This window comes from Apium graveolens, chromosome 6, assembly GCF_009905375.1.
Source record: "Apium graveolens cultivar Ventura chromosome 6, ASM990537v1, whole genome shotgun sequence".
Classification (NCBI taxonomy): domain Eukaryota; kingdom Viridiplantae; phylum Streptophyta; class Magnoliopsida; order Apiales; family Apiaceae; genus Apium; species Apium graveolens.
In genome coordinates, this window is record NC_133652.1 from 34,483,078 (window position 1) to 34,499,395 (window position 16,318).

General features: G+C 36.7%; 1 protein-coding gene across 2 annotated transcripts; it reads right to left on the reverse strand.

Annotated features, from left to right (window-relative positions):
• Positions 1-816: 816 nt before the first annotated feature.
• Positions 817-3,673, reverse strand: LOC141664012 (uncharacterized). 2 transcript variants are annotated; one of them, XM_074469871.1, is made up of 2 exons: positions 3,302-3,673; positions 817-3,226 (listed from the first exon to the last, which is right to left on the reverse strand). In XM_074469871.1, the coding sequence occupies exons 1-2, from the start codon at positions 3,571-3,573 to the stop codon at positions 1,033-1,035; spliced, it is 2,466 nt and encodes an 821-aa protein (XP_074325972.1). In that variant the 5' UTR covers positions 3,574-3,673; the 3' UTR covers positions 817-1,032. The 2 variants fall into 2 exon arrangements, with proteins under 2 accessions (XP_074325972.1, XP_074325971.1); XM_074469870.1 differs by having other exon boundaries at positions 817-3,673.
• Positions 3,674-16,318: the final 12,645 nt, after the last annotated feature.

The window sequence follows — 16,318 nt, forward strand, 5'->3', positions numbered from 1 at the left end:
GCAGAGGTCATAAAGGCTCTTCTTCCCAGAATTCTACAGCCAAAGGATCATATTTTTTTCTAAACCGTCATAGTATACACATAACACCACATACTCAATATCTATCCCATCCACTTAAATAGAAGTGAATCATATAAAGATCTACATATAGTCGGAAACAGCAGTAATCGAAATGAGGTGTATCCCAAATCCCGCATAGTGAAATAACTACTTTGGGGTATAGACACGCCGCGTTACCTTGACAAAGTCGCAAAATCATCTGATTGATTTTTTTTTTCTAGATTGCACATAAATAATATCTCAAAATATACACTACTCAAGAACTTTTTCTTTCATTTAGTTTGTGGCATCAGCTGGATATAATCAGATATCGAAACCATAGCTACAGCTGGAAAGAATACTTAAAACCAAAAGTATAACTTATAAAATTGATCAGAAAAAAGAAGCATCAAGTACATAAAAAACCTTCTGCCATGTTAAGTTGCACATCTCTTCTGCACTTCGATAGGTAAACTATAACTGCATTTGTCCGCACAAAATTATCATGATATAGCTTAACGAGGTAGAAGATTCAATTACATTGTAAAATATATTAAAAAAAATATTTAAAGGAAATGAAAACAGCAGCAGTCATGGATGTAGCAGATAACAGCACACATTTAATTTTAAGTTTCATTTGAGCCATAACGAACCCAAGCAAACCATAATTAGGATGTGGATTTGGGTTGAAACAGTCGGTACTAAATCTGGCTGCATATCTAGAAATGTGATCACACAATGGATTAAAGCACTAGACAAAAAATGAATCCATTTGCAAATTAGTTCAATATGTTTAAAAGGTTTGTTTACGCGATCTGGTACAAATAAGACATTTTACAAAAGAATGGTTACATTCAATATACAGATGGGTACATATATGACTTTGCTAATAATAAAAATGACCACTAAGGTGCACGCACTTTTAATAATCTACGGAGTGGAAAGTCTATTCACCATAATAACATTTCATCATTAAAAACCAACACTGATCAATTATAGTGAAGGCTTCCGCACAGTATCTGGAGAAGTACAAACATCTTCGTCCAGACTTTCTTGCAGATGATACTTAGCTAGTATACCTTTTATAAACCTATCAGGAATGATTCCGTCTCCCAACATTTTGTCATAAAATATCATGGCATCAGACAATTTTCCAGCTTTGCAAAACCCATGTATCAAAATTCCATATGTTATTATATCAGGCAGTAAATGCATCTCCTGGGCGCGATAAAAAAAATGTAATGCATCCTCCATCAATCCCCTTTTGCATAGACCGTCAATCAGAATGCTGTAGCTCACAATGTTGGGAGATATATTATTACCCAGCATCTCATCATGAAGATCAAGGGCATTCCTCATATCATGGCATTTAAAATGACCATCAATTAAACAACTGTATGTGAAGACATTAGGTTCTAAACCTTTGTCAAGCATGGTAGAGAATAATGATGCTGCATCTTCTAAATTTCCATCTTTACAAAATGCATCGATCAGAATGGTATAAGTCACAACATTTGGTCTGATGTGATTATGTTTGAGCTCTTCATACAGTTGAATGCCCTTCAACAACAATTTAGAAGAGCAGTATCCACAAATCATTGTGTTATAGGTCACAATATCAAGCTCGAGACCATTGTCAGACACCTGCCTAAATAGCTCCTCTGCTCTTTGCAAACAATTTTCTTTAAGAAGCATTTTCAGTACAATATTGAGTACTGCAATATCAGGTTTGACATTATCCTTGAGCATGAGCTCAAACACCCGCAACCCAGCAGTCAAATTCTTGTGCTTACAAAATCCATTTATGAGGGTGCAATATGTTACAACATCGAGACAGAAGCCCTTCTTTAGCACTTGGAAATGAAAACTTAATGCTTCGAGTGCTCTACCTTCCTCAAATATCCCTTTAGTAAGCACAGTGTGAGTAACTACATCTGGATGAATATCATAATGACCAATCTGGCGGTAAACTTTTACAGCATCATGTATTCTCTTTGATCTACAGAGACCATCAATTAAAGAATTAAATGTACAAACATTAGGCCTTATCCCCACCTTCAGAGCCTGATAGAAAAAGCTGATTGCTTCACTTATCCTATTTTGTTTGCTAAAACCATTGATAACTATACTATAAATAAAAGCATCAGGTGTAAGTCCATTATTTACCATATCCCTGTACAAACCAAGACTATCTCTTAGGTTTCCGAATTTACAGATGCCATCAATTAGACTACTATAAATTATCAGAGATGGCTCAATACCATATTTCATAATATGGCCAAAGACACCAAGAGCCTCAAGAAGCCTACCATTTAGACATAACCCATTTACAACAATCCCGTAGGTAACAATGTTTGGTCTAATACCTTCTTCCAACATATTATTATATACATCAATTCCCTTTTTAACATTTCCAATTTTCATGTAGGCATCAATTACGGAACTAAAGAGCACCAGATCCATTTTGATACCTTGTTTTATTGCGACTATCAGCAATTTATGTGCCTCCTCATATTTTCCAACTCTGAAAAGTCCATCAATCAAAATACTATAGATGAACACATCGGGAATAACACCCATCACAGTCATATAATTATAAACCTTAAATGCCTCTTCCATTCTTAAATCCTTACAGAGTGCATTAATCAATGTGGTAAACGTAATCAAACTCGGATTAGGACCTACCTCTACTATGGACGTAAAATATTTGCATGCCACCTCTATACTCTTATTATTACAAACACCTTTCATAATTTTATTGCAGGTAATAATATCAGGCGAGAACCCGCTCTCCATCATCCCTCTATGAAAACATAAACCCATTTCAACATCTCCTTTATTAAAGAAACCACCCATCACAAAACCATACAAATTCATTCGTTCATTATGTTTACCTCTTAATCCATTACTTGCAACTCGACAAACATTTAATATAACCTCCACCCCCTTACAGTCTACCAAACAACTCAACATTGAACACAAAGCATATGGTGATACCGAAATACCCAATGCAGACATTCGATAAAAAATCTCAACCGACATATCAATCATCTTAATTCGACAATAATTATCAATCAAGAAACTAAAAACAGTATTAGGATTTGAATTATAAACCTGCAAACCTCCGTAAAAAGCATCGAAACAATCAAAAGTTCCAAACTTTACAGCCATTTTATCAAACACCTGCCTAGCGGGATCAAATAATCGATTAGAAAGCAACAAATGTAAAAGCCCACAAAAAGAATCAAGATTATGAGCAAACCCTAGAATATTTTCAGACCACTCAAAGAACCTAATTGCTGAACTGGGTTTTGTCCGGAGATTAAAAAGAATGGACCCCACATGATTTTCTTGAAGTTTAGAGGTCAAAAAAGGGTCCAAGATTTTGGGATTTTCTTGGTGAAATGCAGCTGTAATTTTGTCAATCAAGTGGTTAGATACAGTAGAGTAGAAAATTGTAGGTGAAAGTGAATGAGGAGAGAGTGAGAAAGGTTTGGAGAGGAGTGGTAAAAGTAGCTTAAAAGAGAGAGTCATGTAAATGGGTTTTGTAGAGCAGAAACTTCCATTTATTTGAAGCTTCTTGATTTTCTTGAAGAATGTCAGCTGAGGGTTTTGCTTGCAGGGTTTTAGAGAAAACAAGGTTCGAACTTCGAACAAACTTAACTAATTAACGCAAACAATGAAGGAAAGAAAAGAGGTTAAATATCAAATTTACCGCTATGTAATTAGAAAAATATCAAATTTATCACCAATTAATTCAGAATTTTAAATTTGTCATTTTTCGCACAAAAATGCTAATTTTTGGTGATAAATTTGAGATGTTAGTTAGTTTATGACCGACTTGAAAAGTGACAAATTTGAGTACCGGCTGTTTGAAAGTGGCCAATTTGAGACCCCGAAATTATTGGTGTTAAATTTAAAATTTTGCTAATTATATAGTGGTCAACTTGATAATTAAACTGAAAAAAGGGGTTAAATTAAAACTTGCGGGCCTCTCAATTTTAATCCTCTTCAAAATCCTTTTTCAGTTAGATTTTATGATTTTGACACTAAGTTATCTTTATTTAAACGAAGAAACGATCCTTCGTTGAGCACTAAATTTTTTAAAATTTATCTCATGATTGAATTATTTTTTTAAGGAAATCGTACTTGCATTCATTAAATCATTTTCAACTCTGGTACATGAACAAGAAAAATAGGAGGAGTGACACCGATAGAGCTGACCACTTGTGCGGGTTTGAACCGCCCGTCCGGGACAGGCTCGTATGAAAATCCGGGATTATTCTACCCGAATCGGGCCGGTTCAAAATCGCATAAGTCACTCAAAGTTACGAGCCGGTTACGAATACAGATCAGGAAATTAGGACCAGAACAGCCGGCACGAGCCCGCACCTGAAACTAAATCTTTTTAAATCTAACATAAAATAGGAAGTTTGTGCTAACACATGCGCCACACTATTCGTAAATCGATAAATAAAATTAACTAGCACATGATTTATGTGCTTTAATAAACGCAAACACTCTACTACTCTGGTGCCCAAATAAGCTTATCTAGGAGTTCCATTACATGCTTTAACCAGCGACATGCAATCTGTTTTAAATATGCAGTGTTAATACTATAACGACTCGTGTATTTTTGAATTATTCAAATATGTGATTATAGAAATTATTAAATAAATAAAATATGTGTATTGGTTTTGACCGCTATGTGTTGTTTGATTTTTATCTATGTGTGATTTATGGTGTGCCGGGTTGTCTGTGTGATTAATTATGAAGTCGTATTGAATTGTTTTCAATTTCAAAAGTGGATATAGTGCAAATTTAATTGCATAAATATTTGAAATGTCTTTAAAATTGTTTTTATGGTTCTATAATTACAATAATTATTTTTGAGATTTTATAAAATTTAGAAATCAATATTTCATCAATTATTTAACCCTGTATGATTTTCTGATTACATTTATTTGTAAAATCTGTATTTAATTCCAGAATACTTCAAAAATTATGAAACTCATATTTTATTAAGTTTAAATTATTCCGAGAATTTTAAAATTATTTTAGAAATTTTTGGGATTAATTTTACCCGTGCGTTTATTCATTTAATTGATAAAAGCGGGTATAAAGTGTGTTTTAAAAATTGTTTTTTAAATTTTGAAAGTTATATTTTTATTTACTTCGGGATATTTATAACATTTTGAGACTATTTTCGTGATTTTATAAATGTGTTTTATGCGCAACCTGGTTCGTTAAAAATCCAAAATACGATGCAAAACCGGGCATATAATTAAATTAGTGACACGTGTTAATCTTTTGGCAGTCAGTTGGATACGTGTCACCTACCCGTTTAATCCTGTTTTTCTCAATCAAAAACACACACCAGGACATTCAATCTCTCGAGCCCTGTCTCTCTCATTTCTCCGATCTCCCACTCTCTTTTCTCTCTCAATTCTCTCTACTCCCTTCCCCAAAATCTCTCTTTCTCTCGTCTGGCCTCTTCCTGCCCGTCCGGTAATTCCTCCGCCCTGTATTTTGTTTTCCGACGAGAGTTCGCCGCCTTCTCCAGTTGCGCGTTTGAGCGCGTGTAGATGTGTGTGTATGGTGTGTGTAGTGTGTGCGTGTGTGCGTGTGTTAAGTGTGTATCTGTATGTGCACCAGTGTGTGAGTGATGGGATGGTGTTGTTGATACCGCCTGTGTGCTTACTGTTGCTGCCTTATTTCTTTTCGATTACTTTAATCTCTGTATTGTTTCGGTTTTTGTGATTATTAATCGAAACTGGTATTTTCTGCAGAGAATTCATTGAGTAATTTTGTGATATAATTATTCTTCATGCGGAATATTTATTTTATCGGTGAAATTATGTTGGAAACCCGAAACTAATCGGGTACCCGTAAATTTTGCCGCCGTCGACGGTGAACTTCGGTGAGTCGACGGTGGACCATGATGAATTAATTCCGAGTCCTATAATTATAAAACAATATTTAATATTTGATTCGTACTGTTACTTTCGAATTGTAAATAGTCGGATATAATTATTAAGGTCCGAATTGGAATGCGAATAATAGTAATAATAAAGTAGTTGAATCGGTGATTGGGTTTTGTGACGTGGATTTTGGTTATGGTATCGGCTGAAGTAATTATTGTATTATTTGTTGTTGAATTGACGTCTTGATGTTTCGACGTGTAGTCCGATAAACAAAGGAGACGCTGCCCGATTTCCGGAAAATCAACTATGGAAATGCGGGAGCATATCCGATAATTATCAGGACGTCGAGTGAATATCTATACTTATACTTTATACGAACTTGATTGTATGTTCTGGTGAACGTTCTGTCCAAAACTCAGTAACCCTAATTTCAATGACGAGTATACGTATTTTCTGAAAACGAACACTGAACCGATTTCGAGAACGTGAACCCTAATTGTTGGTTGTGTTATTATAATATGAATGATAACGAGTCGGAATACGCTATCGTATGAACTCAGATTTGATTTGCACCTTGTTTCTCCATCAGTATTAATGGTACTATCTTCTGTTATGACAATCGCGCCTCTTCAAGTTATTCTACGTTATTCTACCACCTCTTGATACGAGACTACCTATTTAAGAACCTCCATCTGTTTATTCTTATTTACTGGACATTCGGTTGTGAGTGTATCTCTTTAGTTTACCCTACCTCCTGTTCTATACCCTCGGTTTAAAATTTGTCCTATGACGCAACAGTACCTATGAGGATGGATTTGAAAGCTACTGTAAATGGTGGGTACTTGAGATATAAATAAAGGTGAGAAGAAGTTAGAAAGAAGATTCAAATGTTCAGGAAGATAACTGTTATCAGGTTAAAAGAAGTCATTAGTAGTTAGGCCACTCATGACTAGATTGTGGAAGGGACTAGATGAGTTTTCAAAGAGAATTAGAGAAGATTATGGATCTGGAGCTTTCCTAGGAGTTAGGTAATGGTGTTATGACGATGTGATATATTTGTAGTAATAATGTGATATGTCGTCAGTGGACTTGTTGACTATTGGATAATTTGTTCTACTTTACGACTGCAAAGTTGATGACAGGAGTATTACCAGTATGAAAGTGTTGATGTGAAGCTACGAATACAATAACATGCAACGACAATTGAAGTGATCGTCGATTAAGGAAGGCAAATGGACCCAATAAAGGAGATAAGGTAGATTTAAGTAAATGGACCTTTATGTGATCGTTCCTTTAATTTGGTACCTTGTTATAAGAAGGGAAGACAACAACAACTCATATAGTAAGGACAATCACGTTTGTGATTTTTAAAAAATTTTAAACTAGTTTTCGAAAAAGATTTTCTCTTACAAAATTTCCAAAAGCCTTTTTGAATAAAATAAGTTTTAAACCTTGATTGTCAAGTTACTACTTGAGTTTCTTGTTTGTTAAAAGACCCGGAATACCTGGAAGGATACTTGTTTCAGACTTAGTATTGTTAATTCAGAGGATAAAGTAATCCGCGATTATGAAGAAGTTGATTATTCCTAGTAGAATGGTACAAATATTGTTTGATAAGATTAACGACATAATCAGTATACAGAGCAATTACTCATCCAATTACTAGGACTAGCCAAGTTCAAAGAATTCATTGATCTTATAGAAGCCTGAGTATGACTGAAGGAGATTGAGAAGATTTCCAGATTTTCCTAACAGAAGAATATTATTAACAAAAGGATCGCTATGTTGAATGATTCAGGGTTATTCTAAATTGAAAAGAGGAAACTCGAAGTTATCTGGTAGGAACGCCATTATGATCGGATTGTTAAAGTACTATACGTGTAGGTGCGATATTAAAGACGCAAGACGTGACAAGTAAGAATCTACCATAATGCTTAATTTGCGAAGGCATTTCAACGTACTTTCTAAAGTTGTTATATGGAACAATGGGAATATGATCGAACAAGCTCGAAAGATGAATACAAGTGAAATGTGGATGGTGACCAATGGTGTCGTTCTTGTCTTCAATATTACAGCGTATATTCCTTTTTAATTCCTAAAAATGTATGAACTTCTTTTCTTAATAAACTCCTTATGATGATATCAAAAAGGAGGATATTGCATTCCTTTCGAATTTAATTGTTCCCCTCAAGTTTTGCTCTATGATTGGGACAAACAGTGTTATGGTGTGACGCTTTGTCGGGATGACGAAGAGTCGGGTGGGACGCCACATAATCATGTGCTGTATGCCATATGGTACAAAAGACTGGCCATCTTAAGTACCAATGTGGTTGTCTCGTTCATATCCAAATCATTATTTCTTCTTTCTTTTCAACTTCAAGTTTATTAAAATTGTGAATCCTTTTAGTTATTTCTTTGTATTGTCGTTCTTTGTTAAAGTTTTCTTTCAAACAAAATCAACGTATCCTGAATCAAGCGGACGAAGTTCCATCTACCTCTCATGCATGGAAGGGAAACAAGGGCATATGGCGAGTATTGCAAATTACTGGTCCTAGTCAGGGATGCACTAAGAGCCAAGGGTATCTACTTCAATAAGGAATACGTCTCCAAGAGCGGGAGTTTACGATTTGTCTGTGAAATATGTTGTTCAGAGTACGGATGTGATGACGGGAATGATTATTGCGGATACCTTACGCGTTAAAGTATGGGAAGATGTGGGAGCAATTTGATCAATTATCTCTCAAGGTTGTGTTGATAAAATGAGTTACCCTGTTGAATTAATAAGATTATGACTAAAGGATTAGCAAATCAAGAATGTGTAATTATTACATAAGTAAGTACCAATGGTGGAATTGAGATTTCTGGCAATAAATTATGAAGAGTTGATATCATTTGAGATAAGAGGATTGGACATTATTCTAAGAAATAGATTAACAATTTGAGCGTGATGCTCAGATAGACCATCGTGATAGAAGATAATTCTGAAGACGTCAAACGGGAATAGGATGAGGTTTAAAGGACGAAGGAAGGTAAATAACTTGTTAGCAATAATTTAAGTTAAAAGGTTACAGTGACCAAGATGTAAGCGTTATGGCGATTATAGAAATTAAAGAGTTTCAAGATATGTTTCCAGAAGAGTATCCACATTCCCTCCAGATAGGAAAATGAGGCTCGCGATTGACTTAGCACCTGAGACGAAGCCAGTAACCCAGGCCTTACATAAAATGGCCCCAGTAATGTTATTCCTAGTGGACTAACAATGAGATTTACAGAAGGGGGGTTGAATGTAAATCTCAAAACTTTTTTAAGTTTTGAGTAGTTTCTAAGGCTAAGTGTTTTAGTGAGCAGATGTGTGTGAATGGCTTGAAGCTAATACAGACAGATATATATTCAAACACAAATGTAGAGAACACAAAGAACTTAAAAACTTTTCTGGTGGATTTGTTGTTCCACCAGAGATGTGTTATTTCAGAAAATATGTGATTCAAATAATTAAATCACAGCTGCTTCCTAGTACAAACTAGATGATTTTCTCTCTGGATTTTTCTAAACAGCTCTGGAAAATTCACATCTAATTACTAGCTGCTACTTGGTTTATATATCACCAAGTTTACAAGTGAAGACAAAACTGTAAAATACAATTAAAAAGGCTCTTCACATGTTTCTTCTTCATTTCTCTATCCAATGCAATTTAGGCTTAACTGTTAATCTTTGAATACTTCCTTGTTTGCACCAGAATGGAAATGCTGCATTTTCTTGATTCCTCCTAGAGGCTTCCACATTCCAGTTTATCTCTGTCAACCCATGTGCCTCTGTCAACTTATGAATTGTCACTATCAACTGCTAATGAACTAAGCATCCGTTGAAGCTTTCATCCGTTGATGCCTTATCCGTTGAGGCTTTATCCGTTGAAGCTTTATCCGTTGATGCATTAGCAGTTGAAGTCTTTATCCGTTGAAGCACTTATCCGTTGATGGATATTATCCGTTTAAGCTTTAGAGACATCCGTTGAAGCTTTGTTTCATATCCATTGAAGGTCTTCAATATCAGTTGATACTTCTTCACTTATACAAAATTACAAGGCATGGAATATTTACAATTAGCCCTCCTATTTGCATATCCACTAGTAGTCAACATGACTGATAATTTCCTACAACATCTAAGAATTACAACTTGAATCCAGAGAATGAAATGTGCTACAATACTAAACTTATTGCTAAGTAAAGCTACTCCTTCAACGGATAGCCAAGATGGTCTTATCCGTTGAGGCTACAAACACTAGATTTCTACTTAAGTGTTTTGTTTAACTTATCATCAAACTAATACACATATTCCTAACAATCTCCCCCTATTTATGTCTACTAGAACTGTAGGCATAAATTTGGGTTTAGCTTGATGATAACAAAACACTTGACAAATATATTAACTGTAATAAAGCAGAAATTCAAAAGTGCTGCAAAAATGTGTATGCTGAGATGAAATTGAAGAATTATATTGTTTTCAAGGGTGCTCCTTTAGCCTGAGCAGATTAATTTCTTTTCCTTTGATCCCTTATTTTCTTTCCTAGCCTCCTGTCATTCTCCTCTATTTGAAGTTGAAGTTGTCTGTAGAACTCAGCTTCATCTTCTTCATTGATGTCCAACTTAGATTGCATATCCTTGAGAGTTTCATTACTGGCAATCTTGAGCTGATCTTCAAGTCTGAAAAATCTTCTGACTCCTTTGTTGTCTCTGAACTCCATCAACCAATGAGGTGATTTATGAACTGTAATTCCTCTTTCTTGAATGAGTAATGTTCTAGGCAAGGCATTGGGCTCCCACCAAGTTTTCCTTATGTTGGCAATCTTGTTGAGAATCTCAGTCTTGGCAGTCCTGGTAAACCCAGAATCCCTTTGTATGGTTGAGTAGACTCTAACCAAGGTAGAGTAGCCTTCATTCAGAATCCTGTAGAAAGGCCAAGTTCTTTCCCCACTTCCTTTGTATTTGAACACTAGTCTTTCTGGTAGCTGTCTGTAGGCAGCTATACCCCTTACTTCCTCCAGCTCATCCAGATAGAGTTCAATGTCTGAAAATTCTTTTATGTCACAAATGTGAACATAGTCATCCTTAGAGGCTTGTGGCTTAGGCTTAGGCTTCTGAGTGAATTTGATTGGGGTTTTAGGAGGTGTTGATTTGATTCTTCTTTTCTGCTTCTTTGATGGAGGAGAAGAGGTTAAGAAGGTGGGCAATTTGATGGTGTCCCAATCAATTGGTTCCTCCTTAGGAATGATTATTTCACCATGAATATTTATGAAGGGGTCAGGCATAATGGGTTCAGGAATAGAAGGTAGTGGTTTGGATTTTGATTGGGTTTCTTCAGTCTCATCTACCATCTTTCTCTTTGCATTGGCCTTCTTTCTGTTCCCTTTCTGCCATTCCTCTCTTTCTTTACTTCTTTCTTCCATATCATTATCAACCATGTCCCCCATACCTACATCTTCACTCTTGTCTTCAATTTCTTTCTTTTCTTCAGCTTGACTTGACTTTAGCTATTTTTCAAGCTTTGCTTGTGCTCTTTTGTCAGCCTTTAGCTTTTTGGCTTCTTCCTTCAACCTTCTGGCTTCTTCCCTCTTGGCTATTGGGAATTTGGGATGTCCTTGCATCACACAAATGCTCTTTCCCTCTCTAAAGATAATAGCCATGTTCCTCCTTTCAACCACATCCATGGTCTCTTTGTGCTTTATGATACTTCCACCCAAAACCTTGTCTTCATCAGGCTTTGGAAGAGGAAAATCCACTTCTTTCGTCTGAGCAAGGCTTAGAGGATTCTTTGTAGAGTCTTTATTGGATCTGTTGTTGGGCTTGAGAACCATAGGTTTCATATTCTTGGAAGAAGTCTCTCCAACCTTATTCCTCCTTACTGGCTTGAGCTCCATAATAATTGGTTCCACCTTTGTGCTATGTTTCACAGATTGTGATTTAGAAGTTGTAGAACCAAAAATTTGTTGCATCTTTTCATCAATTTTCCTCCTTTGCTCTTTGACTTGCAATTCAGCTGCTGCTATCTGGATTAGATCAATTCCATCAAGCTTTCCTTTGATTTGAATAGTTGGAGAAGTGGTGATGGCAGGAACTAGCACTTGAGATATTTGAACTGTGGTTGATGGCTCTCCTTCCCCTTCCCCTGTATTCTCCCCCTTTTTGTTATCATCAAGGGTAGGGGTCAAGCCTTGTGCTTTTGCCAGCTTCATTAGTAGATTTGTCTGAGTTTGTTGATTCTGAAGAATGGTGACCATAGAGTCTTCAATGATCTGAACTCTTTCTTCCAACCTGGCCAGCCTCTTGTCAGTATCAGATGCTTTCCTCAGTCTCCCCAACAAATCTTGCATAGTACCATAAGGCATGACTGAATTCATCTTCTCAGCATTGTAGGATTTCAGATCAGCAATGTCCTGCTTGAGTTCATCCACACTTATATTCTGTTTGAAATGCTGCAACTGCAAGAGATACAAAGAGTCCAGATGAGCTTGAAGAATTTCCTTGGTACCAGCATCTGTAGTCTCCTGAAGGGCCTTCTGAATAGTCATTACTTGCCTGGCCAAAGTTACACCAAACTCTCCTGGTGTAGATGCCTTTGCCCATGCCCAATCAGGTAGATCTGGAACAGAACTTGGGCCTGCTTCTCCCCCTAAGTTCATGCTCTCATCCAAAGAATTAGAGTCATCATCATTAGAATTTACTCCAAATTCTTCAGATGGCTCACCAGCTTGAGAAGGTAGCCTGTTAACAGCAGCTTTGTCTCTGAGAAGAGATTCTAAAGTGTGTACAATGTTTAAAGTCTCATCTGCCTCCACATTGCCCTGATCAGCCAATAATTGATAGGCTGGAACAGGGTGAGTAAAAGTTTCAGCATCCAAGGAAATGTTATCAATTACAGCTTTGTAATGTTGCTGAAATTGTCTTTCCTTTTCTGCATCATCCACAATCATTGACTCACTAGCAATGGCTGGATCCACCCTTATAGCTTCTGTACCTGCCTTTCTCTCATTTTCTCTATTTTCTTGCATCAGGGGCTCCCCATGGCTCACACACACCCTCACACCCTCACCCTCACCTTCTAAGGTGGCACTCCCCTCACTCACTTTTGCCATGCTGGAAGAAATAGCATGCATATGATGACTCTCAACCTCTCCTTTTGCCTGGGAGCAACCCAGCCTCTCACTCAAATTATCACTCCCTTCCCTCAAACCTAAAAGTGATTGTACAGTAACCATATCCTCTACAGTTGGAATTGTTTCTGTTATATGTGTAGAGACCATCAACGGATAGGGAGTATCCGTTGAAGTGGAAACTGATGGTATCAACGGATAACTGCTGTTAAGCTTATCCGTCGAAGAACAACCACTTGTCAACGGATGAGAGATATCCGTTGAAGAAGGAAAAAATGTAGATATCGAAAGTGACATAATTGTTGAATCTGTGTGAATTGATTTTAAGTGAGGTGACACAGATTCTTCAACTATATCTGAAAGAATTGGCTGATGATCCAACAAATCATCTAAAAGATGATGATCATCAGGTTTTGAGTGGGGCTCCTCCCTGAGTTTTAATGAGGGAGAATAATAAATTGATGTGAATATCATATCCACATCCAGAGAGGGTGATGGAGAGTTTGATGATTGATGTGTTTCTATTTTGAGAGAATGGGGCTGTGACTCCACATTTGCTGGAGTCACTTCAAGCTGAATTTGAGAAGGCAAAGATATGGGTGGATGTATCTGTGCTGTGTGTGCCCCTTGTGTGGAAACTAGGGTCTTGGCCTTCTTCTTCCTTGAAAAGGCTTTGATTGGTGAATGTGTGGCTTCAGTTTCCCTCCCTCTTTTGTTCTGTGTCCCTGGTTGGGGACTATTTTCAATAGTTGCACCCTTTTGGGAGGATGCAACTAGGGATGTGTTTAACTCCTTTTGAACCACCACAGTCTTTTGAGAGACTGTGGCTTGGCTGGCTGGGGTACCACTCACCTCTCCCACCTTATCCTGGGGGGTTTCTTGATGTTCACCCCTCCCCTCACCACTCACACCCTGTTCACTCCCTTCAGAATTTATGGTAGTTGTTACAACTGTTGTCTTTTGAGAGACATAGGTGGTTTTCTTTGGCTTGTGTTTTGAAATTTTAGATTTGGTGGCTTTGGTAGGAACCTGTTTGGACAAAGAAACAGATTCCATTGCCACACTGGAAGGCAAAGAAACAATGGGGTTGGAAACAGTATGAGTTATAGAAGTGTTTACCTCACTTACCTGTGGTGCATTCATGAATGGCAAATATACCAATGGCACCTAGCTGTTAAGGTTCATTCTCAAAAGGTCTGCAAGGACCCTTTTCTCTTGTGCCCAGCATTTGAGTTTATTTTTCTCATTAGATATAACCAATCCTTCAGCAACATGGTTAGCCAATAATATAAAGAATCTAGCATAGTAGATGTTATGTGGTCTATTAGCTTTGTTACCTAATCTGGAACCTAATTCTAGCATGACATAGTTGCTAAAATTAAAGTACCTATCAGAAACTAGCATATAGAGCATATTAACAAGAGATGAAGTTATGACATCAAAATTGCTGATCTTCCTAGAGAAAACCTTGATAAAGGCATCTCCAAGAAAACTCCATTCTTTCCTAAGGCCCTTCCTTCTAATACTACCTAAACTAGCAGAATCAAAAGCATAGCTTATGGAATCTAACATAGCAGATACATCTTTATCAGTGTGTGGTGTCATGGCATTATTCTCAGGCAACTTAAAACAAGACTGTATATCATCACAGTTAATGCAGTAATCCGTACCTTTGAGAGAGAAGTCAATAGTCATATCTGTGGAGTTGAACTCTGCAGTTGTCCAAATCTCCTCAATCACCTCACAGTAGATGGTTGGGGCTTCCAGCATTGCATAGCTTAGTTTGCAGTTTTTTATGAAGTTCATCATCTTGTGATAATCAGAATGGGCTTCATTCTTTTCAACCAAGGCTACGAAATTATTCTTTTCATAAACAAATCTAGATTGAGACATAATTTTGACTACTGGTGTCATTGTTGTGAGTAGAGGTTGCAGAGAAAAACTTGAGAATTTTGGGAGAGAAGGAGAATAAAAATTGCAAGAAAGCGTAAAGTGAAAATAAGAATTCAATGGGCTTTTATACTTTCTTGAATTAAAACGTAAATAAAATGATTAAATGATACTTTTAAACAAATTACAGCCGTTTAAGAATAAAGAAAACTGTAGAAATTTTGAAAACTGCTTTTAATACAAATACATACAACAGTGTATATCTGTATCAACGGTTAAGGAAAAGAATCAACGGCTGTGACTCACTTAAAGTAACTGATGTGACACTTCAACGGATAAGGTAAATAGTTATCCGTTGATGATCAACACTATTTTATCCGTTGAGGGATAAAATTACCAGAAATGTATTTGTCTTTCAACGGATAATGAACATCCGTTGATAGAACAATTTTGGCTTTCAACGGATAGGGAATATCCGTTGATAGAATAAGTCTTACTTAAAGCCAACTTTGTTCTTGCAGCAAATTCATTTCAGGCTTCAAGGCAGATTATATAGAGGACATAAATTTATGAATAATTAAGCATACCTAGCTCACTTACTAATCTTGTGAATGTTGATTCATCAAGTGGCTTGGTAAATATGTCTGCAATCTGCTTTTCACTTGGAACAAAATGAAGTTCCACTGTACCTTTCATCACATGTTCCCTAATAAAGTGGTACTTGATGTCAATGTGCTTGGTTCTTGAGTGCTGCACTGGATTTTCAGTAATGGCAATGGCACTTGTGTTGTCACAGAATATAGGAATTTTGTCAACAGTTAGTCTATAGTCAAATAGTTGATTCCTCATCCATAGTATCTGTGCACAGCAACTACCAGCAGCAATGTACTCAGCTTCAGCTGTTGATGTAGAAACATAATTTTGCTTCTTGCTGAACCATGACACAAGCTTGTTCCCTAGAAATTGACATGTGCTAGTTGTGCTTTTCCTGTCTATTTTGCAGCCTGCATAATCTGCATCTGAGTATCCAATTAGATCAAAACCAGACTCTCTAGGGTACCAAATTCCTAGATTTGGAGTCCCTTTGAGATATCTGAAGATTCTTTTAATAGCCACTAAGTGAGATTCTTTAGGGTCAGCTTGAAATCTAGCACAGAGACATGTAGAAAACATTATATCAGGCCTACTAGCAGTTAAATATAAAAGTGAGCCAACCATGCCTCTATAACTTGAAATGTCCACAGACTTTTCAGCCTTATTTAATTCAAGCTTGGTGGCAGTGGCCATGGGAGTTTTTGCAGATGAACAGTCCATTAAG